General features: G+C 42.5%; 2 protein-coding genes across 2 annotated transcripts in view; both read right to left on the minus strand.

The window, feature by feature from the left end:
• lrpprc (leucine-rich pentatricopeptide repeat containing) overlaps positions 1-5115 on the minus strand; it is a 47589-nt gene extending 42474 nt beyond the window's left edge. The window contains exons 1-11 of the mRNA XM_069538655.1: positions 4888-5115; positions 3506-3708; positions 3118-3240; positions 2873-2994; positions 2510-2568; positions 2201-2287; positions 1988-2114; positions 1717-1861; positions 1389-1546; positions 1139-1244; positions 812-919 (exon numbers count right to left, since the gene is read on the minus strand). Coding sequence (XP_069394756.1) covers positions 812-919; positions 1139-1244; positions 1389-1546; positions 1717-1861; positions 1988-2114; positions 2201-2287; positions 2510-2568; positions 2873-2994; positions 3118-3240; positions 3506-3708; positions 4888-5099 — 1450 coding nt within the window. The 5' untranslated portion in view covers positions 5100-5115. The remainder of the gene's footprint in view (positions 1-811; positions 920-1138; positions 1245-1388; positions 1547-1716; positions 1862-1987; positions 2115-2200; positions 2288-2509; positions 2569-2872; positions 2995-3117; positions 3241-3505; positions 3709-4887) is intronic.
• Positions 5116-5791: 676 nt separating this feature from the next.
• Positions 5792-8364, minus strand: znhit2 (zinc finger, HIT-type containing 2). The gene is made up of 2 exons (XM_069538658.1): positions 8226-8364; positions 5792-7664 (listed from the first exon to the last, which is right to left on the minus strand). The coding sequence occupies exon 2, from the start codon at positions 7596-7598 to the stop codon at positions 5883-5885; it is 1716 nt and encodes a 571-aa protein (XP_069394759.1). The 5' UTR covers positions 7599-7664; positions 8226-8364; the 3' UTR covers positions 5792-5882.
• Between the last annotated feature and the right edge of the window lie 12880 nt (positions 8365-21244).

The following is a 21244-nucleotide window of genomic DNA, read 5'->3' on the forward strand; positions in this document are numbered from 1 at the left end:
AAAGGTGGTACACTGGCGGCTGTTTGGAACATTTACTGTTTAAAATTCCATGGATGACAGAGGTGCATTATGGGCAATTAATGTCTTCTAAGTAGATCATCCCTATCATCCATAAGAAGTTGCTGCCATCATTTAGATAAAGAAAATAAAGCCTCTGTGATTGTGCAAAAGGTGACAAGTGTTTGCAGATCATGAGGAGAAATATAAAATATGACCTTCCTGTCAGAGTGAACTTTCCCAAAGTCTGAGTCTTTTTGGTGCAGAGCTCGTCTGCTGTGAGTGGCTGACGTTGAGACTTCTTCTTAACTTGGTGATCTATTCCGAGATCTCTCCAGAGAGACTTGGATATGTGTGTATTTCTGAGTAAGTGTGTATGCACGTGTTTGTTTCATCTCTTCCGGCTTCAACTTTCTCACTCGGGGATCAGACTTCTTTGCCCTCGACTGCCCCAGCTCAGTGAAATCTGTCCCAGCTGGACCACTCTGTGAGACATTAATATTTGAGGGAAACTCTCCTTTTAAAAGCCCTTTCTGGTACAGAGGACAGAGAATGTCATGAACCCCACTGCGCAACAAAAATAACACACATTCATACACAGCTAATATCATGCTCCCCCAAAAAATACTCTCCCCTGGTCAGACTGGATGCACAAAGAGCTTGTGCACGTTTCCTTCATATTTGGGGCGTCACAGCTTTACAAGGTCGTCATGACAAATCAACTTTAGATTCAGATTCTCCAAGCTACTGTTATGCAAATAGTTGCATAATTCAATGACTAGTCAACACAGTCTGTGTTTGTGTGTGTTTGTACCAGCAGAGTTGTTGTCCTTCGAATTCTGAATGAAGAGGGGGAAGAAATAGTGTGGCCTTATGGGAAAGCCTTGCTCCTTCAATATCTTCATCAGCTCTAGAGACAAACCTGGAACAAAAACAAAAGACTGATTTAATATAATTTGCAGCTTAACATCTGTCAAGAGGTTAATGCATAATATTGCACTCAAAATACAGTATATCAAATAGGGCTGTGTGAAATCACCAAAATTTCATATTGTTATTTCTTATATTGCACAGCAATTGATAAATAGCTATTGATATTGTTGTCCCTCTCCAAGACAAGTCATGAAAGCATGTGCCATACCAGTCTTCTTGGCCTCCAGAGCACAGTGCAGAGAGAAGGTGAGCGGGGCAAAGTGCCGCTTTGTCTCCTGGAGCTCTTTACAGTATTTCGTGAGCTTCTCCACTGACTGTAGCACACAGAAAGACACAAGAAACATGTATCTAAACATCTGAATTCAAACTCAACATACATTTCAAGTGTTCAACGCTGGCATGTATTGACTCTTTAAAAAATCAATGTTAGGGAGAAGTGAGAGAATGTTTTTATCTACCGTGTCCATGTTGACACAGTGTCTGAGGAAGAAGTTGCCCATGTTTGAGGAATCAGAGTTGAAATTGTCAGGCTCCAGTGTGGAGAAACTCTTCAGGATGTGAAAAGACGTTTCTTCCTGGCCCTGCGTGATCAGGCTCAGACACAGGTTCATAGCATCTGCAATAAAAACAAATGGACATTCTTCTCAGCCTCATATCACTGTCAATACGACTGTTACCAAATCTGGTTCTTCAGCCTATCTCAATTTCATCAAGCAAGTGTATACAACAGATTAAAAAAGTCAGTCTTTTGGAGTGATATTATTTCAGCTGCTGAGTTTTGTGTACCTGGCACATAACCCCTCTCGTGCCTTAAGCGCTCAACCATGTCTGGGATGTGCTCCTGGTGTCCGGCCCTGGCCAAAGTGAAGATGACCTGCATGATGTCCCTGTCCATCAGACTGCAGTCTGCACTCTCTGCTTCATCCATGGCCTGATAAAGAAAGACAGGAGTGTGAGGAGTGTTTGAGAGGACAGATTAAGAAGGAAACCATTCATCAGACACAAACTTACACATGTACTAAATGTTCATCAGTATTGTTTTGAAAACCACACACACCTTCTTCAGACTGTCCAGGTCTCCCTTTTCAGCATAGGCGTTAAGCAGTGATACATAAGTGTCAGGACCTGGTTCAATTCCCGCTCCTCGCATCACAGGCAGGATGTTCTTAGCACTCTCGATGTCACTGCACAGCAATTAGGTTTACAGCTTGTTAAAATCACTCCAGCACAACACTTATTATGTCCCATTAAATATTATAGTGACACTCACCCTGCTCGAGCGTGGCCTGTCACCAGAGAGTTGAAAACTGCCTCAGTGATGGGCAAATCTCTGGTCTTCATGAAACCCAGTATGGTGCTGAGGAAGAAGAGAAGATGTGGGAAATGGGGAAAAGACAAGAATGTAAAAATACAATATCTTTCTGATGAAAAAGACTAATGGTCAGTACTACACTGTAATATTCTGGGGAAGAAAATATATACATAATATACTGTATCTTACAAAATACAAGCATATTACATATTCAATTCCGCAAACTGTGTCCCATCAGAACATGAACTCTATTGGCTGGATGCTCACCTGGCTCCCTCGATATCCCCATTTTGGCAATAGGCTGCTATGAGTCTCTGGTAGGTAACCTGGAAAAAAAACAGAACGACCAGAATCAACACCTTGGGATTGTATGTCTCAACCGACCAGTTTACATCCAGGTTTTTCTGGACTCATAATATATGTAATGCAGATTGTGCAGCTAAAAAGATTGAATTAAGTGTGTTTTGTGAAATCACAGTCGTTGACCAACAAGGTCAAAGACAAAATTTTACTGGGAGGCGTAAACATCCAACAGCGTGAAATCATCTTAAATCACCATATGGGCATCTGTATGTATTTCCACTGTCACTGCGGTGATTGATAGTTCTACTTCCACCTTGCAGGACTTACTCTGTTGGGCTGGACATTAGCTGCTTCCATCTTGGCCAGGAAGTCAGTGGGAGAGAACTTGAACTCATTCTGCAGGTAAACCTTCAGCAGGGCGTTGTAGTGACTAACATCAAACTGTGCACCTGAGGAGGAAAATGCAAAAATCTTAAAATATTACAATGAAACTACAACTTCTACTCTCAAAACAATGATTAAATACTTGATGATATGACGATTGAGTTGTTGCCATTGATGCTGTCACTTACCCAGCTCCTGCAGCTTCTCCCACACCCGGTGTGCCAGCACAGTGCGTTCCTCCAGAGGCACCTCTGGCAGCAGCGACCCACAGCTACGCAGCAGCAACAAGGCCTGGTTACTACTGGGATAACCTTTGAACCAACAGGAACAGAGGATGGATGGAGAGGGAGAAAGACAGGACTGTTTTTCACAGTTTAGCATAGATTGTATATTCCTGATATCACACAGCTAGCTACACTTTCTGGGATAAGTTAGTTTGTTTGTTTCTCACAATAAGCTAATGTCCATCACCACCTACTGAGCTGGTTTATCAAGAGTTTTATAACATAACTAATGATGGTCTACCCCTTCATCTGACATCCATGTTTCCACCGGCCTGTTGTTCGGCCTGCCTACCTGTCCTGCAGATGTCATGGAAGATGCGGAGCAGCAGCGTCTTGGTGATGCGGCCTGTCCTCCTCACGGAGCTGTCGAGCTTGGCCAGAGCCCAGTCGAACTGCTGAGCCTGCTTGGACCGCACCATAACACTGCCATCTTCCTTCTCGTCTGTAGCCAGAGAATAGCCACGCAAAGACCCCGCCGTATACGGCCACACGCGACTGTAGAGGGGGTCACAAAATGACAGAGATGAAGGGAGTTTTAGAGCAGAGAGGGATGTAGCTACATGAGTGGGAGAGTGTGGGGTGATGGGAGGGAGGAGAAAAGATTGAGCTTGTTTGCATGTTTGAGCTTGATGCCTGCAAAAACTCCCACCTTCATCAAGGTTAAAACGTTTAGTAGGTGTTAAAAGTGCTGATGCAACTTAATGGTCATTTTAGAGGATGTAGTTTCTGTTACTTATTAACTGGCGGTGATATAAATCAAACCCTGAATATGCCAGATTTTCATTCATCACGGTCCACAAGTTGTTCCCTGGGAAATCTGTGAAAATCTTGCAATGTTATAGAAATTGATATAAACGTCGTGGATCCACATCAAAATCCTTCCACCAAGTTTCATGGTAATCTGTCCAGTAGTTTAAGCTTAATCATGCTTGTAATCAAACAAACTGAGTATTATTGTCTTCATGTAGTGAGAATTTCTTGCAACCCTGGTGTAATAGGCTGCATTCTTTCAAGTGGATTTGACTAATAATCCACTAGATGTAGATACACGTGGATGCACAGCAGCTTTGGATGCTTTACCATTTGAAATGCTGCTTCAGGAGCCATGACCTTGAGTTAAATCTGCTCCCAGAGAGTGAACCACAACAGCACTCAGGCCTCTGCGTCATCAAGAGGCCTGAGATCATCTACTGACACTTACTGATTTAATGCTGATCACTGGATTTGATAAGAACATCTTTTGTAGCTGTAGCCTGACAGAATGAATGGCTGTACTTCAATGATGAGCCTCTTGCTAAGAGTTAGCATTTACTTTAAGCCAACACAGCGTAGATACAGATGAGGGGCTGCTAACAGTTACACCAGTGAAATAAGTCCATAACTATAGTGTAAGATATGAAGTTTGAAGAATGAGTGGATACAGATATATATAACCTCTGATCATCACCTTATGTAAAAGGGAGGCCATGTTTATTTCAAGCTAAAGCTAAAAAAAAATGCTAGCAGGAAACTGAGTCTAACATGATGCTACACGTGTCGGAACAGTATACGTGATGCTACAGGTTATACCACTGTAAACACATGTGTGAAGCTGGACTGTCATTGAGCCTCAATGACAGTCCAGCTTCACATGTGGCTAGCAGCAGCTACACCGGCTAACAGGCTGCGTGATACCTGATGGAGACGCTATCCCGCGCAGGGCGGGTGAGACGGGAACATGCTCCGGTTCTGCTTCCGCCGAGAGCCCCGCTGTACAGGCGGCCGAGCGGCGGCCCGGTTCTGTTCGTCCCCGCGATGTTAAGCAAGCCCGAAGGCGAGAGTCTGAGTAACCGGGCTGATCTCAAGAGGGCAGCCATGTTTTCCTGTAGCGGCGTGTGGAAGGGCATCCGCACCACGTGACACCAAGTATCGCGAGAACAGCGGCTGAGCGCGTGAACAGTGTGACCCATGTGTGTATTATTTATTTATTATCAGTGATAGTGATGTTAGAGAGACTTTAAAATATTCCTGGATCTGCACCAAAATGAAATGGGATTTTCCTTGACCCGTATCACATCCTTCCACCGAATTTCATCGTTATCCATCATGTGTTTTTTGTGTGATCCTGCTCTGACACAGACAAATACACTAAACCTCCTTGCCACAGGTAAAAAAAACTCCATAGTGCTTCTTCCACAGGAGACTGATCTTACAAGAAATTAACTCTATTGTAATTCAATCTATATAAAACTTCTTCACACAATAATAAATTACATTTTCTTAAATTAATTCAAATTCTATTTACATAAAACGAATAAAAGCACAAACGCTACCTTGTTAATTTTTTTCTTTTCTAGAAATTTAGTGTGTATCTGTTTTGTTTGTGAAACATTAAAAAATATGATTTTTTAAAGTTGTGAGGGTGTTTTCACTTATGACAGGTTTAAATGAGGAGAGTGTGGAGGACACACAGCAAAGGATCAGGATGAAACAGAACCTGCTGCTTTACGAGTGCTCAAGCCTCCATATTATACATTTTAAAATGTTAAAAAAAATATATTGATCTATTAAGAACAGACCAGCAATGACGTTTCACAGGTTGAATTTCACAGTGAGAATTTAATGTATTCATTTATTATCATATATTTTCATTTCAATACAAACATCCAACATTTTCAACTAAGTGTTTATTAGCTCAGTTCTTCAATCAACTCCCTTTTTCCTCTCTTCTTCCCTTTCTTCAAGTTCTCCTCAACTACAGTCTTTGCTTTCTCCAGGCTGCTCCTTGCACTCTGTCTTTTACTGTGTTCATTCCATGACTCAACAGCCAGTCTTTGAATCTGGGGTGCATTGTCCAACACCCAAGCTTGAAAGAATTCACACTTCTTGCTTGCCAGGAAGTACTTCTGCCTCCTTTCCCCTTCCTCTCCCTCTTTAGAAAGGGCAGTTTTGGCCTGGGAGAGAACTGAGCGAAGCTGACTCAAGGCTGCCAGACAGTATCCTGTAGCATCTTTTCTGTCTCTGCCAGTCATGATGTGAGCAACGGCTTCCACTGCCCTAGTCAGGGCCAGTGGATCCTCCTTGTCCAGGTACCCTCCACCCAAAATGAGAGTTTCAACACATCCTAAGGCCTCTTGGAGAGAGTTGAACACCCTGTTTGAGTTCAGTGCCTCTGACAGAGTGAGGATCATGTCACAAAACTCAAACATCAGTGAATCAGTGTCACCGTTAAAGAAGCACAGACTGAAAGTATAGCCATAAAGTGCATTGGTCAAACCATAGCATATCAGGGGAGATGGATTTGCACATAACAAACTCAATTTTGGAATTTTTTTAGAAACTGGAGGCACAGTGGGAACAGTTGAACTTCCCTTGTTCTTGCTTGTTTTCTCAGTGTGTCTCTCTTTAATCTTTTTTGCTTTTTTACTCTGAACCACTTCTTGTGACACCTTGACTTTATTACAAACAACCTGTTCATCCACAGTTGCTGAATTTTCACTTTCCAATTTGCTCACTTCCTCCACCAGAGCTCTACCTCCTCCTTCATGCTCCTCCCACCACGGTCTCCACAGGGGAACGAGTTTTCCCAGAGCTCCAGACTTCATCATGTCCATAAACATCTCTTTCTCTTTGCCGTTGAGAACTTCCCACAGCTCCTCTTCTGAAAGTTTGTCCAAATCCATCCCAGAGAGTCGTTCGGCTAAGTCCAGCCCCCCTTCTGCACTTTCAGCATCTTCATCTAAGTCCCCAGGCAGCGTCTCTCCATCTCCAATCTCTCCAAGTTTTCTCAAAATATCCTCAATCTCGGTTGCACTCCCCTCTCCAGACTGTTGGAGCTCTGCTAACCTGGACAAGAGCTCCACAACTTGTACTTTCTCTGCTGCCTCTTCTCCTTCATCTACGTCATCTGACACAATACCTGCTTCTTTTAACAAACCTTCCATCCCCCCATCAGTTCTCTCTGCCTTTTGTCTGAGGCCCAAAAGAATCTCCTGCATTTTCTTTCTCTGCTCGCCTTCTGTTTTCCCTATATCCTTCAGTTCCTCGAGAACAGACTCCTTGTAAAATGCTTCAGAGCAGACGGAGTGATCTGGGCTCTGGTAGCAAGCCAAGCCACAATAACGCAGGTTACACCGAGGACAGGTGTAGCAAGAGGGTTTACATTTACACAACATGCAGATGGCATTGATCCCAGTGTAACTCCCATCCTCTGTAGACTCCTCTCCCTCTGCCTTGGCTGGAACGAGAAACTCCTCTGGTCCAGAGTCAGCTCCTCTGGACGGGAGCAGAATCCCATCTCTGGTCACTCCCTCAGGCTCTGCGTCAGTCCACTCCTCCTTCGGGCCGATGTCTGTCAAAAGACTCCTCACAGACGGAGGAAGTCTCCGTCTAATTAATGGATTCATTGGTGGTTGAAATGAGCCAAAGAATGAAGGCGGAGCAAAGGAAGATAACTGTCTGAAGCAGGTCACCTAAGTAGCAAACAAATAATAAAAGATGTTAGCACAATGTTTTTAACACTGTTAAAATAAATCCGACATTTAAATCAGCTGCTGATTCGGTGTTTCAGGGGAAAGTAAAATAATGTAAATAGCAACACAGAGGAACAGATTCTGCAGTTATTAAAATTGTATTGACAGTTTTGTTGATGTATTTAATTAAACCATCAAAACACTTTATTACATTTCTTTACAATACACTTATATTTTTACTTTCTATTTTAATCTTCACTTGTATTTTAGACTGAATAGATGAGTGTTTTTTTTAAATTATCTTTTCTATATTTAATTCTACTCTATATTGTTCTGTAATCTTGGACCAAGCTGACACAGGAATTTCCTTCGAGATTATTAAAGTCTTATTTTATCAGGTTGAGATGCTAACGTTAGCACAACACAGCTCGTACTTTAAGCCGATGATTTAAAACCACGTTAAGGTTCGTAAGAAAGTTTAAAACGCAACGTTCAACATGGTCGATATAACCACGTGTCTCCGTTGTTGCTGTAAAATCTAAAACAAATGAGAAAACTCACTTCGTCAACAGCAGCAACGTTTCATGCCCGCTGCCCTAAACAAGGTCGCTCGGTGATGACGTCACACTGACGTATTCTTCTTCTTCTTCTTCTTCTGCTTCTTCTGCTTCTTCTTCTGTGACATTTTCCTGCAGCTCACATCCACGTTGTCACACTACTGCCACCTTCAGTTTTTATTTCCCCTCTGCGTTCCATTCATTTTAAAACCTTTTTTCCATTTCTCCACGTTAAAATGTTAAAATGTTTATTATTAATTATGCGTCATAATTTCTTGACTCTTGTAAATGTCCTGCTTGAAATAAGTACATCTTCAACTGTCTCATCCCCATGACATTGATTCCTTAAATCTGTACAGAGTTATTTTTAATATTTAATTCCCTGAGCTCAGTCCTGTTTATCGTCACCCGCTCTTTGTTTCCTTTCTTCTAAACACCTTCTCTGTTTTAGAGTGAACGGAAATCTCTCAATTGTTGCTGTTGCATTCATAATCAAATTGTGTTACATCTTGTAAAATGGTTTGATAAGGGTACGTCCAGGACAAACCAAGTCAAATTAATTCAACTCGACTGGTCAGTATGAAATCTGTGTTGCAACTGTTTCCCCTTTACTTTTCCTTACAGCTTCATTGGTCCTTTTATAAATGTCTGTTTCTTTTATTCCATCCATTGATTTGTCTGGAAACCTGAAACAGCTTAAAGTTTCACAGGCCAATAAACTGGAAATGCGTGAACAGCCGATCAGCTGATTTAACAAACTGTCATATTTTGATTAGGCCCGACCGGTGGTTCCACCCACATGGCTAAATCCCAAACAGAGCTTATCTGTAGGTTTCCATGGCAACTAAATGATGAAAAGCTGTGACGTTATTGAGGTTCAAACATCTTTGTGTCAGATTTGAATGACTCGTCGAAAGCATTTATGCATGTGACTAAATTACAGTCCCTCCCTTTAACTCTCTGTCAGTCTGTGCGTGCAATATGCACGTCCGTCTATTTGTGTGTCTTCCTGGCTGTGCTGTGTCTACATCTCCCATGGGGCTGTTTGCTATGAGGTGATTGTCTCCTGCAGGGGGTCAAGCATGGTAAAGGTCATGCAGGTGGGGAGTTGTCAGATGGCTGTCCACCCCTCACTGGGCCGAGGGGCTCCCGTGCCGCATGTCAGAGCCTGTGGGGAAAGGGGGGGGTCCAAGGTCGGCGTGTGCCATGCTGTCTTGGCCCCGCCCCTGGCTGCCGTGCCAGCAGTCCTGGGTGGGCTGCTGCCTCCTCGTGTCACTTTTATTTTTCCCTGGCATGTCCTGTGACACGTCAGTAGCCCCAATACCAAATCCACAAGCTACTGACTGGTGGACTGATGACGTGTCGTAACACAGGATCTCATCCAGGTTAGGAAGCTTTTTGTCCCCTTGGCATGAGTCGAGGTACAGGTTTGGCATTTTGCAAAGACACACACATGCACGCACATGCACACACAGACATGTTTGTACTTCTATCTTAGTGAGCCACTTACCCTAACCTCAACCATCCAAACTAAATGCCTAACCCCAAATACTAACATAAAACTAATTCTAACCCTAAAACCAAGTTAAACAGCCCTTCACTCTCCAAACATGTCCTCACCCTGAGGGGTCTATGCTTAAAATGGGCCTCACAAAGACATAAGTACAGGAACAGACATACACGCACACACACACACACACACACACACACACATACACACACACATTCTGCTGTCTGCCACCAGCTGATAGGTGAACAGGCTCTGCCTTTTGGGCATGTCCAACCCTGGCATGTCTGGAGCTGTCTACTGTAGTAGGGAGTGTCTGTGTGTGTGTGTGTGTGTGTGTGTGTGTATGTGTGTGTGTGTCCACAGTCCACAGTAAGAGAGAGTAGACCTATGATGATGTAGACTGTTCTGTCACCTGTCACCCAAAAGGGAGACTGAGCGGGTGTGTGTGTGTGTGTGGGTGTGTGTGTGTGTGTGTTATCATAATGAAGGAAAGTGGTTCAGAACAGAATTAAATAATGATTGTAGTTCCAGGACCATTGCTGTGAGTGAGTCAGTGTTAGTGACTGTGTGGTGCTGGACAGTGTAACACACAAAGCTCTTAACTTCAACCTGACATAGCAACAACATCTTCCTTCTTCCTCGACTTCTCATCCGCCTCCCATCTCTCCCCCATATACCTTTTTTATGAATGAACCCAAGAATATAGGCTCATCTCCCCCAACATGAAAGCATCAATGTACTGCTTCAATAATTCATCTCCAGGATCTATTATTTACTTTCTATATTCACCTCCTCACAGGAAGGCTTTGCCTCACCCCCATAAACCTCCTCTTCCTCCTCCTCCCTTTTCCTTCCTTTAATTGACAACCTTTGCCAGGTCACTCAATTCATATAAACAAATCCCTGTTTCCTGTGCTGCTCCTCGATCCGCTTCGACAAGTCGACTCTCCCTCTGAGTGTGTACATGTGTGTGTGTGCTGGGTGCAGTGCAGCGTGTGATGTGCTAAAACACAGGTAGATGGAGCGGTACCCTCTCAGTGACCTAAAGCGGCTGTTGACAGCAGTGACAGAGGAAACAAGCAGAAAGACGGGAAAAGAAACCTGGCAGCGCTCTACAAGTCAACTGTCTCCCCTCTGTCTCTCTGTTACTGGACAGAAGTGGAGGGTACGATGTACCACAGTAGCCGACACCAGTAATTACTGATATTCTTGTCATTTTTTTACACCACTGATTTTCATGATCTGTTATTTTTCAATCCCAGGCATTTATACTTTTTATACTTACTCAGTCTCGTCTCTCACACTACTCTTTTTTCACAGCCCCAAAGCTGAGGCAATTGTTACTGTGATAAAATAAATATACAGTGAAGTTAAAGGGTCCACACAGCTTCGATCAGTTCTCTATCCCTGTTTTAGGATGAAATCTGATTTAAAACTATTTTGCACATTCTCAAACAGAATAAAAAAGAACATTATAAAGAACTCTAATTTAAACGTTAACATTAAATAGAATATGAAACAATTACAGAAATGAGCAAACAATCACCCCTGTAAAGATTGGTATAGTTTTCACTGTAGCAGATTGTAGAAGAAGAATCATTGAAAAAAACGGCTAACAAGAATTCAGATGTGACAAAAACACTTTCAAACCCCCTTGACACGCAGCAGTGGGTCAGTACAAGATCATCTTGAGAAGCCAGACATTGTTAAAACCCACAGAAGTTTATTTCGAATCAAGTTTTTAAAGATATCAAACACATCAGGCTGAATTTGGGGGAATGTCTATAGTGAAAGTGAATCTCCAGTCAATCCAGCTGTGCAGACATGAGTAACTCATGCAGTGTAAATATACTTTAACTGTAATGATGTGGTGGAACAATCTTAGAGGTTGGTCAGGAATCAGCATTTGTGAGTCCAACATGTATTTGTGTCTGTCTGTCTCTTCTCATGACTTGAGAAAAAGCTTCAGAGAGACTTCCATGTTTCTCAGTCTGTTTCCCTTCTCCTTCGCCTTCTCCATCACACCATTCCCGCAGGAGCAAACCTGAGCCTGAGTGTGTGTCGGTGTATCACCCACCTCCATCTGTCTAACCTCCGGCCCCGCCTCCCTGCATCCCCACGAGAGGGAGCAGCGGATCAAGAAGAGGGGAGGCCTGGAAGAAGGAGTGAGGGATAAGAGAGAAGTGTGTGTGTGTCCCAGAGGATTGGTCTCTGTCTGTCTAAATCAGGAAGTGAGAATGTGACGGCATGGGAGACAGAGCAGAGACATCCTTCCAGTGTGTGTGTGTGTGTGTGTGTGGACCTTGTTGAGCTGAGGTGTCATATGTGAAGATCACAGCTTCACGCTGGTGGCAACCAGGGATGACGCTCTAAATCACTGAAATGCCAGAGACAACTGTGCTGTGATATGTTTGTGTGTGCATGTGTTTGTGTGAACGTGTGCATGGATGTGTGTGTGTGTGTGTGTGTGTGTGTGTGTGTATATGTGTCTTGTGGGACATTCAGTGGAGATATATTTTAAAGTCTGAAAGCGAAAATGTTATCAAATATGTCACCTTGGATAAAAAAGAGAGTGACATTGTCCCCACCAGACGCTGATGCACACACACACACACACACACACACACACACACACACACACTCTCTCTCTCTCTCTCTCACCCTTTCAGTTGAACTCAAATACCCCTTCATTGACACAAGCTGGCACTAATGTGTTCTTTTGAATTGATTTGGATTTTATTCAACGCCAATATTTTTCATCCAGCATCTGTACCACTTATCCTTTGAGGATTGTGGTGGCAGGGGGGGACCAATCCCAGCATGTGTTGGACCTGTAGGAGGATTTAAACTGGTCCTGGTCGGCCGACAGGTTCAAACCCATTATCATCTTGTTAACCACTGCACCACTGTGCCGTAACAAATAATCATATGGTGTAATATTCTCATACAAGTGTTTGGTCAATTGCATTTGTTCTACAACCATTTGGAGTCACAGAAGCTTTGTATTAACAATTTATCCAAAACCTTTTCTCACACTGGTCAGAGGCAAAGGACTCACACAGACACTGACGCAGGATCAGGCTCACAGTCTTAAATACTAAAGGTGGGTCACACAAGAGTCAGTCCAAGAGATTGCAAAGTTATAAAAGAACATCAGGCTATAGGCAGAAACACTATAAGAGGTTATATAAACTATACTCTTTGCTTTCTATTAAAACCATAATCTATTTCAAATGTTTATCCATCACTTTGAATCCAAAAAAGTTGAATTATATTTAATTGATCATTATTTCTTTTCAACCATGCATCACTTTGAACTAACTCTTGGCAACACATACTATTTGGGTATTTATGTATAATTCTTTAATAAGGTCAAAGTCTCCTGCATCATTCACATATCCACATCATATGTACACATAGAAACACACCTAACAACATTACACTCACTCTGTCTCTATCTGAGGATGAATAATTACACAGACACACAGGGCCGTCTCTCTGTTTCCCCTCACATATGAAGCTACATGAATGTAGGCCAACTCACTGTCGGCTTCACTTCCCTCTCAGCGCAGTCAAAACAACACACTATCCATTGTCTCCTCCTGTTTATCAACCTCCATCTATCTCTTGTTACCTTCTATCTATCTTTGACTCTCTCTTTCTCGAGGTGTGAGTCATACGGGGATTTGTCGAGCGGACCAACAAAACAACTGCTCCTGTGATCAGGCAGCGCACGATCTCACACAGTGACGCTGATACAGTCATATCCACATCATTATATTCGTATGAGCAGGGAGAACACTTCATGCTCCAACACCTACACGCCTTCACCGCATGCCATCTCCCGTGCCTGATGTGTGTTCTAACTAATTTGCTGCGTGTGTGTGGGATCTGTTCTGTCTTGACAGATCACGCTTGGCACATGTAATAATAATAATATGTTTATCAAAATAGCATTCCACACAACAACGTGTGAAGCAGACAAGGAAAAAAGAGTGAGTTAGTGTCAACAAAAGCTTTTAAATCTTTACTAAAATAGAAATTTGCTATATTTGAATCATCATTTTCCCGTTTTGTTTGTTGGTCGGCAGGATTACTCTTAAACTGCAGAACAGACTTGCATGAAACTTGTTGGTGGGACGGGACCTGGCCCACAAAAACACACATTTAGGAGCGGGTCCGGACAAAGGGGCAAATCCAGGAATCTGTTTTTTTTTTATTTGAGGGGCAGACATATGCTCACTAATGATTAAAGTTCATTGTCGATTTGAACAAAAGCATCTGCCAAAAGAATGAATGTATTTTATTGGGAAGCACCTCTGAGTTATCTGCTGTTTAACAATAGTCACATTTGAAATAAGCAGAATAATGATGCACATTAACTCTGGATTCAGTATTAGATATGATATCTTGATTTTTTTTTTGCCCAGCGTCACTTAATAATGTGTCACAACTAATCACAGTGAAATACAGGGAAAATATCCCAATACTTTGAAGCATGATTGGACACCAGGAGAAATAGTTGCAAAGGACAGATCACACACACTGAACAAAGGATACTTGCATGTTGCACGTGCATGTTTACCTGAGGCAAGACACGGCGACACAACAGAGGAACTCTCTCAAATATTAAGAAGGGACAGGGGAGCACTTGGCATTTTGGGCATTCACATAATCACACACTCTCACTGTGTTAGCGTTAGCCGGAAAAGGTTGTGTGTTAGTGTGTTTGACAGCGTTCCGACCCCGGCTGTGATGTTGACATTAGTGGACCAGGACACATCACCTCTGCTTTGGGAAAAGGCCTACGGTGAGGCTGCCCTCGGACACAGCAAGAGGCTGTGTGTTTGTGTGTGTGTGTGTGTGTGTGTGTGTGTGTGTGTGTGTGTGTGTGTGTGTAAGAATCAATCCTACAAAATGAAATGAGAGCCATATTCTAAAGGTGACCGTGCAGCTGCCATCAGGGCCCCTCGGCTCCTCGGTCTACCTGAGGAGTTTAGTCTTGCAGAGTCAGTGACTTCTTCTAAATCTCTACTTAAAACACATTTTTATAGATTCACTTTCATGTGATGTCGATGTGTTTTTACTGTTTTCTTTTTACCTTTTATTTTACAAGGGTTATATAGATAAAGTTTATTATTTCTTTTGTTTCAAGGGCCTGCCAACAGTTTCCGTGAATATGAAAATATGAAAAATACATTCATGTTAATGCAGCGGCTCATGTTCGCGACTGTTTTCAGGTGTGTTATGTCCTGAAAGCAGCTTTTGACAGAGTTTCTGGTTTGAGTCCTGGCGGCAGGTGAGAGATCTTTCCTGGAGTGCAGCTTTATTTTGGGTTGAAAATGTTATGGACATTTTATTTTCACAGTTTTCAGCACAAAAGCAGAAAACAAACCCCCACATCTCTGACGCTTTCCATGTATTAATCTCCTCTTTCAGCCAAATTTCGCCTCCTCACAGTGGTGATTTTTTTCCTCTTGTGTGAGCCTGTTGTTGACTTTACTTTTCCGTCCGTCCAGAAATCAAATCCGCAAATCCGAGTTTTTATATTCCACAAATTGTCCCTGTGCCAACTCTGGAAGAGTGAGTGAATGAAGGGGCCCAGCGAGACGTAAACAAACAAGCAAGTGGATGAATAAGCCAACGTGGATGTCAACAACACAGGCCCCTCGTCCATGTCACGCAGGAAACAATTCCTATAGGTCAACGTTATGTTACAGAGCAAACTAATGGGGAAAAGAATTCACTCTCCTGAAATCTGCCTCATTTTCTCTCAGTTGTTCTATCTCGTCCTATCATCACTTATTGTGTGTGTGTGTGTGTGTGTGTGTGTGTGTGTGTGTATGTGTGTGTGTGTGTGTGTTTGTGTGTGTGTGTGTGTGTGTTCTTCACACATCTGTGAAGTCCAGACTTCTCCTTTGATTTATGAGGTGTGGAATGTCAGGCACGTCTCCTCGCATTAGGGCACAGTGAGGAGGACGCTGCCTGCCATCGCGCTCCGATGAAGGCGCCTCCACAATGGATACAGCACTCCCACCATCCTTCAGCCGCCACCCCCAACACCCCCCGAGTCCTCGGCACTTATCAGTTAGAGGGTCTGTGTTTCCTCAGGGGGGTGGAGGGTTGGCTGGATCAAATATGAAAAACTGGCCTGGGGGGGGGGGGGGCGAGGGTGAAAACTACTTTTGCTGAGCTGATGACGGCCGAGAGAGGAAGAAGTTTTGTTTTGAAGGCGATGATGTGAAATGTTATTGTTTTGCAGCTTCGGGATTAAGATCAATTTAGAGTCTTAATGAAGAAATTATGAAAAAGTGTAGCATGCTCTATGAATGAGGGGAATCTGATGTGGATCTTGATAATGATCACAGGATTTTGTAAACTAAAATAAATCAAAATCTAAATATTGAAATGTTATATTCAGAACATTGCTGTGTAAATGTGTCTGATCTCATGAATCATTTAAAAATCATTGAATCATTCTGTGAGCTGATTTGAATGGTTTAAAATAAATTGTTACTTAGGAGGGATGTGAGGAGCTGTGTTGGCCTGCTGCTTTTTTAATATTTGATTTTATTGAATTATTTGCTTTGTTAATTGATGTCCTGTGAAAGAGGACAGATTATATGAGATTATTCATCTTTCTGCTCCTTTTCATTCAGAATTGGAGGATTTTGTGTTTGCATTAAAATGGGTTTGTTATAAAAAAACAATCTCAATATGGTGATGAGGACTGGCCATCATTGTAGTTGACAAATACTTTATTAGCCTTTCTACCATCTCTCTTATTCTTCTTCCTGCCATTTTTTTCTCTTCCTCCCTCTTCCAGCTTCCTTTAAATCTCCTCCTGACCTTTGACATCCACTCATCTTTCCACCAGCCCTTTGGTGTTTGTCCATCCCTGTATCTGTCTCCTGTCTATCCTCCAGTCACACTCTTGATCCCAACCTCCGTCTCATGCTCACCCCTTCCACCGCTCTCTCCTTGGGCCTGTTGGCTGCAGGTGGATGTAGAAAGTCTGTCGCAGTGTGGTAAAGCCGTCACTCGGTGTGCACGTGCATGTATGTGTGTGAGCGTGTACTCGTGTATATGGTGAGAGGGGTGTGAAGGCAGCTGTCACGCTGTCTCAGGATCATATGCTGGCTGTCAGACATGTTGTAAAGTAACTGACATCCAACCCCCAACCACACACACACACACACACACACATACACACACACACACACTTGACACAGGTTTGATGTGAAATTATGCTGCTATTCTATTTCAACTCAAGTGACACCTGTACTTCCATCAAAAAACATGAAATTAAAATTAATTCAGTTTGTATTCACTTAACATGTGTTTGATTGGAGCTCAGGTGGAAAATCACCAAAGATCATCATTTGCTTTTTCAAAAGGGCCAACAAGATGATCTGGTTCTTCTTCAAACATGTGAGGTATAAATCTGCTGAAGTGTCCTTGAGCAAAAATCTGATTCTCTGCCAGCTCCAGGGATTCGGACCTCGCTATATGTAACATCTGTTGAAGATTAGGAACATGTTCAAGAATCAGTTTGTATTTCTTTTATTTATAATACATGAGGGTTATCATATGGTTATCTGACTGTGAGTAAAGGATATAGTGAGCCAATGATCACTTCTCCTCTTTTCCCTTCTCTTCTTCTCTTCTCTTCTTCTGTTCCCTTCTCTTCTTCTCTTCTCTTCTTCTGTTCCCTTCTCTTCTTCTCTTCTCTTCTTTTCTTCTCTTCTATTCTCCTCACCTCTACTCTGTGGTGTGTGTCTCTCTGATGTCCAGTGAGACAGGGGAGGCGGGCCGGTCTCCACTGGCCACAGCGCAGCTGTCGTTTCAGGTTAGTGCAGGCGAGAGGTATAGCCGAGGAAGAGGTGGAGAGGGATGAATAAGTGAAGAGGCTGCAGACTGGACTCATGTTAAATGTAGAAAGACTAACGGACCTGACTGCTGTTGAGCTCTGTGTGTGTTTTGTGTGTATGTATGTATGTGTGTGTGTGTGTGTGTGTGTGTGTGTGTCTGTGTGTGTGTGAGAGAGAGAGAGAGAGAGAGAGAATTTGTATGAGTCTACATGTGCACATGAGCACAACAGAGGACCTGCTGCCTGTCCCGCTGAGCTTCCAATTAGCACACACCACTAGAGCAGGACACACACACACACACACATACTCTGAGGACTCTAGAGAGAGGCCTCAAACCTGCCTGTCAGTTGCTGTTAAATCACACTGCTCTAGGCCAACACCACAACACACACACACACACACACACACACACACACACACACACTTGATTGCAAACTTACACTGAGCTTCAGATCAATAAAAGTCAGTTAATTATACAAATTCAGTTGAATAATGTAAATGATAGTTGGGAGAACATCCATATAAAGCCTATTTGATAAGTCAGAAATATTATGTGCACTGGACTCACTAAGAGGGAATATTTGTAAAAGATGATCAGTTTTCTCTGTGATCCTCTGTAATGCATCTGGGGAACTTCTAAACACACACATACTCCAAATATATGCTTCTACTCTGGCACTAGGTTTGTAGGACTGACTTTAGAATACATTTAGAAACACACACACACACACACACACACACACACACACACACACAGACACTTACAAATAGCATTAGCACTCACAACCCTCCACTGCTTTGCCTGTTTTGTCCTTGTGCATATTTTAATGACATCATCAATAATGGACATATACCCTTTCTGTGGTAGTACAAGCTACGACACACACACACACACACACACACCACATATGCATGGTGTCTACTTTCTACACTGAAAATCACAAGGCAGAAAGGAGTGAGCTAAGCTTAGTAGTTAATTAGTTAACTTACATTTTGCCTTAGATTAGTTTGGCAGTATTTTCTTTTAGGTATTAACTTCAATATAAATCCCAGATGGATCCATCATTGTGCATATCATGGTCATATAATCAAATATTTATTAAAACAGAAGAGGATTATCCTTTTATCCAAAAGACAGTTATCCTACTATTGAACTTTGCAGAACAGAACTGGGTCACATTACATCAATTACCAAAACCACATTTATGTATTTACATCAAACTCTGATGGACTGAAAATATGGTGGAGCAATATTTTAGATTTTGTCAGGTTTCAGTGAAATTATCAAACAGCATCTGCAACAGAGATGTTTAGTAGGGGCTGGAGGATGGAGGATGGAGGATGGAGGATGGAGGATGGAGGATGGAGGATGGATGGATGGATGGAGGATGGATGGATGGATGGATGGATGGTTCAGATTGATAAAAAGACACTGACATTGGTTAAGTGGAGAGAGATGCCACAAAAAATGAATGATAACAAATAACACTTACTCCTCTGAACTGTGCATCATTTTTTCTTCTTTTGCTTTTTCAGCTCAAGACCAACATCCAAAGCAAATCTATGTGTGTGTAGGTGTGTTTGTGTGTAGGTGTGTTTGTGCGTGTTCCTTGGGTGAGATCGACGTGGCACCACAAGCTCAGGGTCAAACAAAAACACCAGACAGAGAAAGAGTTGGGACAGTTGATGAAGAGGAGGATGAAGTAAACGTAGAAAACAGAGGTGGTTGTCTTCTCCCTGCCTGCTCAGGGAGAAGATCGTCCTTGCACTGTTAAATGATTTCTTCCAGTTGAACTCTTCTCCCGATATCAGTCAAAGGGAGATCACTGAGCGATCACAGAGAGAAAACAAAGATTGCATGTCTACCCAGAGTTCCCTGGGTCACCTTGGCGTACAGTTCACACAGTAAATCGATCCGTTTATTGCCATTTCAATAGCTATTCAGGTTATTCTTGTCGCCCAGGAGCTGTGCTCCGGACAAACTGCAGTCAGACCCCACAGGTACTTTTTCTAGATGCTTGTATTTAATGACTGTAAAAGCAAAATGAAGCAGTTGGAGGCCATGTTAGTGCAGAGAGAGAAATTAAATTAATCATCTGAAATAACCACACACAACATGCAATAGAAAACAAATTTTGTTATCTTGTGTTTTTTCCTTTATTCCAAACTGATATCAACTAAAATATTGGATTGGAAACCTTATGTCAATGCTAATCTGTCCCAGCTGATGAAAATACGGCAGGAATACAATATTAAAGGGAAACAGTCCTCGTCCTAAACATGAACGATCATGGTGAAATTTAATTATTATATATTCTATTTATTATCAAAATCTCTCTCTCTTGCCAATTCCATTTGTTTGGCTGTACCTCTGTCTCCCACTAGATGGGGTTGTGATACTACCAATGATCCACAGCAGCCATTCATCACTGACCCAGCACAGCGGGTGCACTGAGCCAGGGCTCTAATTTACTAACTCAGGCCAACCTTTCTATAGCAGATCATTTTAACAGCACTGTAATCACACTTACAGCTCAGTACCTTACCACACTGCATGGTATTATACATCTCTGCAGGTCTGCAGCCTGAAGTTTACTGAAGCAGTCTGGTCTAAAGGAAGGTGAATCAGTAGACTGATGTTTCCTCTGTTGATTACCTTTTGTTCAGATGCCTTTGAGCAATGCATCTGTGTCAAAATCATCATCTCCAAATGAAATGTTTGTGTTAAGATAACAGATCAAGTTATAGAGGGGGAGACATTGAGATAATAGAGTAAAAAAAATTATAATGATTTATTATCATGAATATTATTGTATTATGTGACGATATAGACAAACAGTATACAAAACCAAATCTTATTATTACTGCTGCGAAAGTCAATTTCTGCGTCTTATTCTTCATCCATGACTACATTCGTCTCAGAGCTGGTCCCACAATGTCACTTGCTGATGGGTGATGACATATGGCTGAAGCTCATGCCCCCCTGACAGGCCATATACACACATGTTACAGCAACACTTAAAGTAGTGGGTGTGTCTGAGCATATGTCTGCTACTGGACGTTAAAGGCATGTGATCAGAACCGTTTGTGTGTGTGTCTGTCTCAGTGTGTACGTGTGTGAAAAACATTCATCGTATGGAATATGCTCAGAAAATACATGTGTCAGCAAGTGCTGGGCATGCATGTGATTGACATATGTCCACGCATAGCCCCCTATGTTTACATGCACTGTTTTCTCTGTGTGTGCATGTGTGTGTGTGAATTTGTACATTGAGCACAAGCCTGTGTGGTTGTAATCCGCACTGGGCAGCTGCGCTCATTCGTATTCAGCCCTAAGGCACATCTAGGCTGTCCCACTGATTAGGGATCAGAGAGATGGAGAGAGAAGGAGAGAGAGAAATGGCGGAGAATGAAAGAGAGAGAGAGAGTGAGAGACAAAGGGAGAGAGCTGGAGACAAAGCAGGATATAGAGGTCCTCTCCCATTAAGTAAACAGTTGGTTAATGACTCTAATCCCATTAAGCAGGGGAAGCAGCTTGCCCTGTCACATAACACATTAATATGCATGTGTAAGTTTGTGGTGTACGTTTTCTTCTTCTCTCACACAAACATGTACAAACACTTGATACACTTACACCCAGGA

Source organism: Paralichthys olivaceus, chromosome 14 (assembly GCF_024713975.1).
Source record: "Paralichthys olivaceus isolate ysfri-2021 chromosome 14, ASM2471397v2, whole genome shotgun sequence".
NCBI lineage: Eukaryota > Metazoa > Chordata > Actinopteri > Pleuronectiformes > Paralichthyidae > Paralichthys > Paralichthys olivaceus.

Coding starts and splice junctions, on each gene's coding strand:
- znhit2 (XM_069538658.1), bottom strand. CDS start 7,598: ATGAATCCATTAATTAGACGGAGACTTCCTCCGTCTGTGAGGAGTCTT.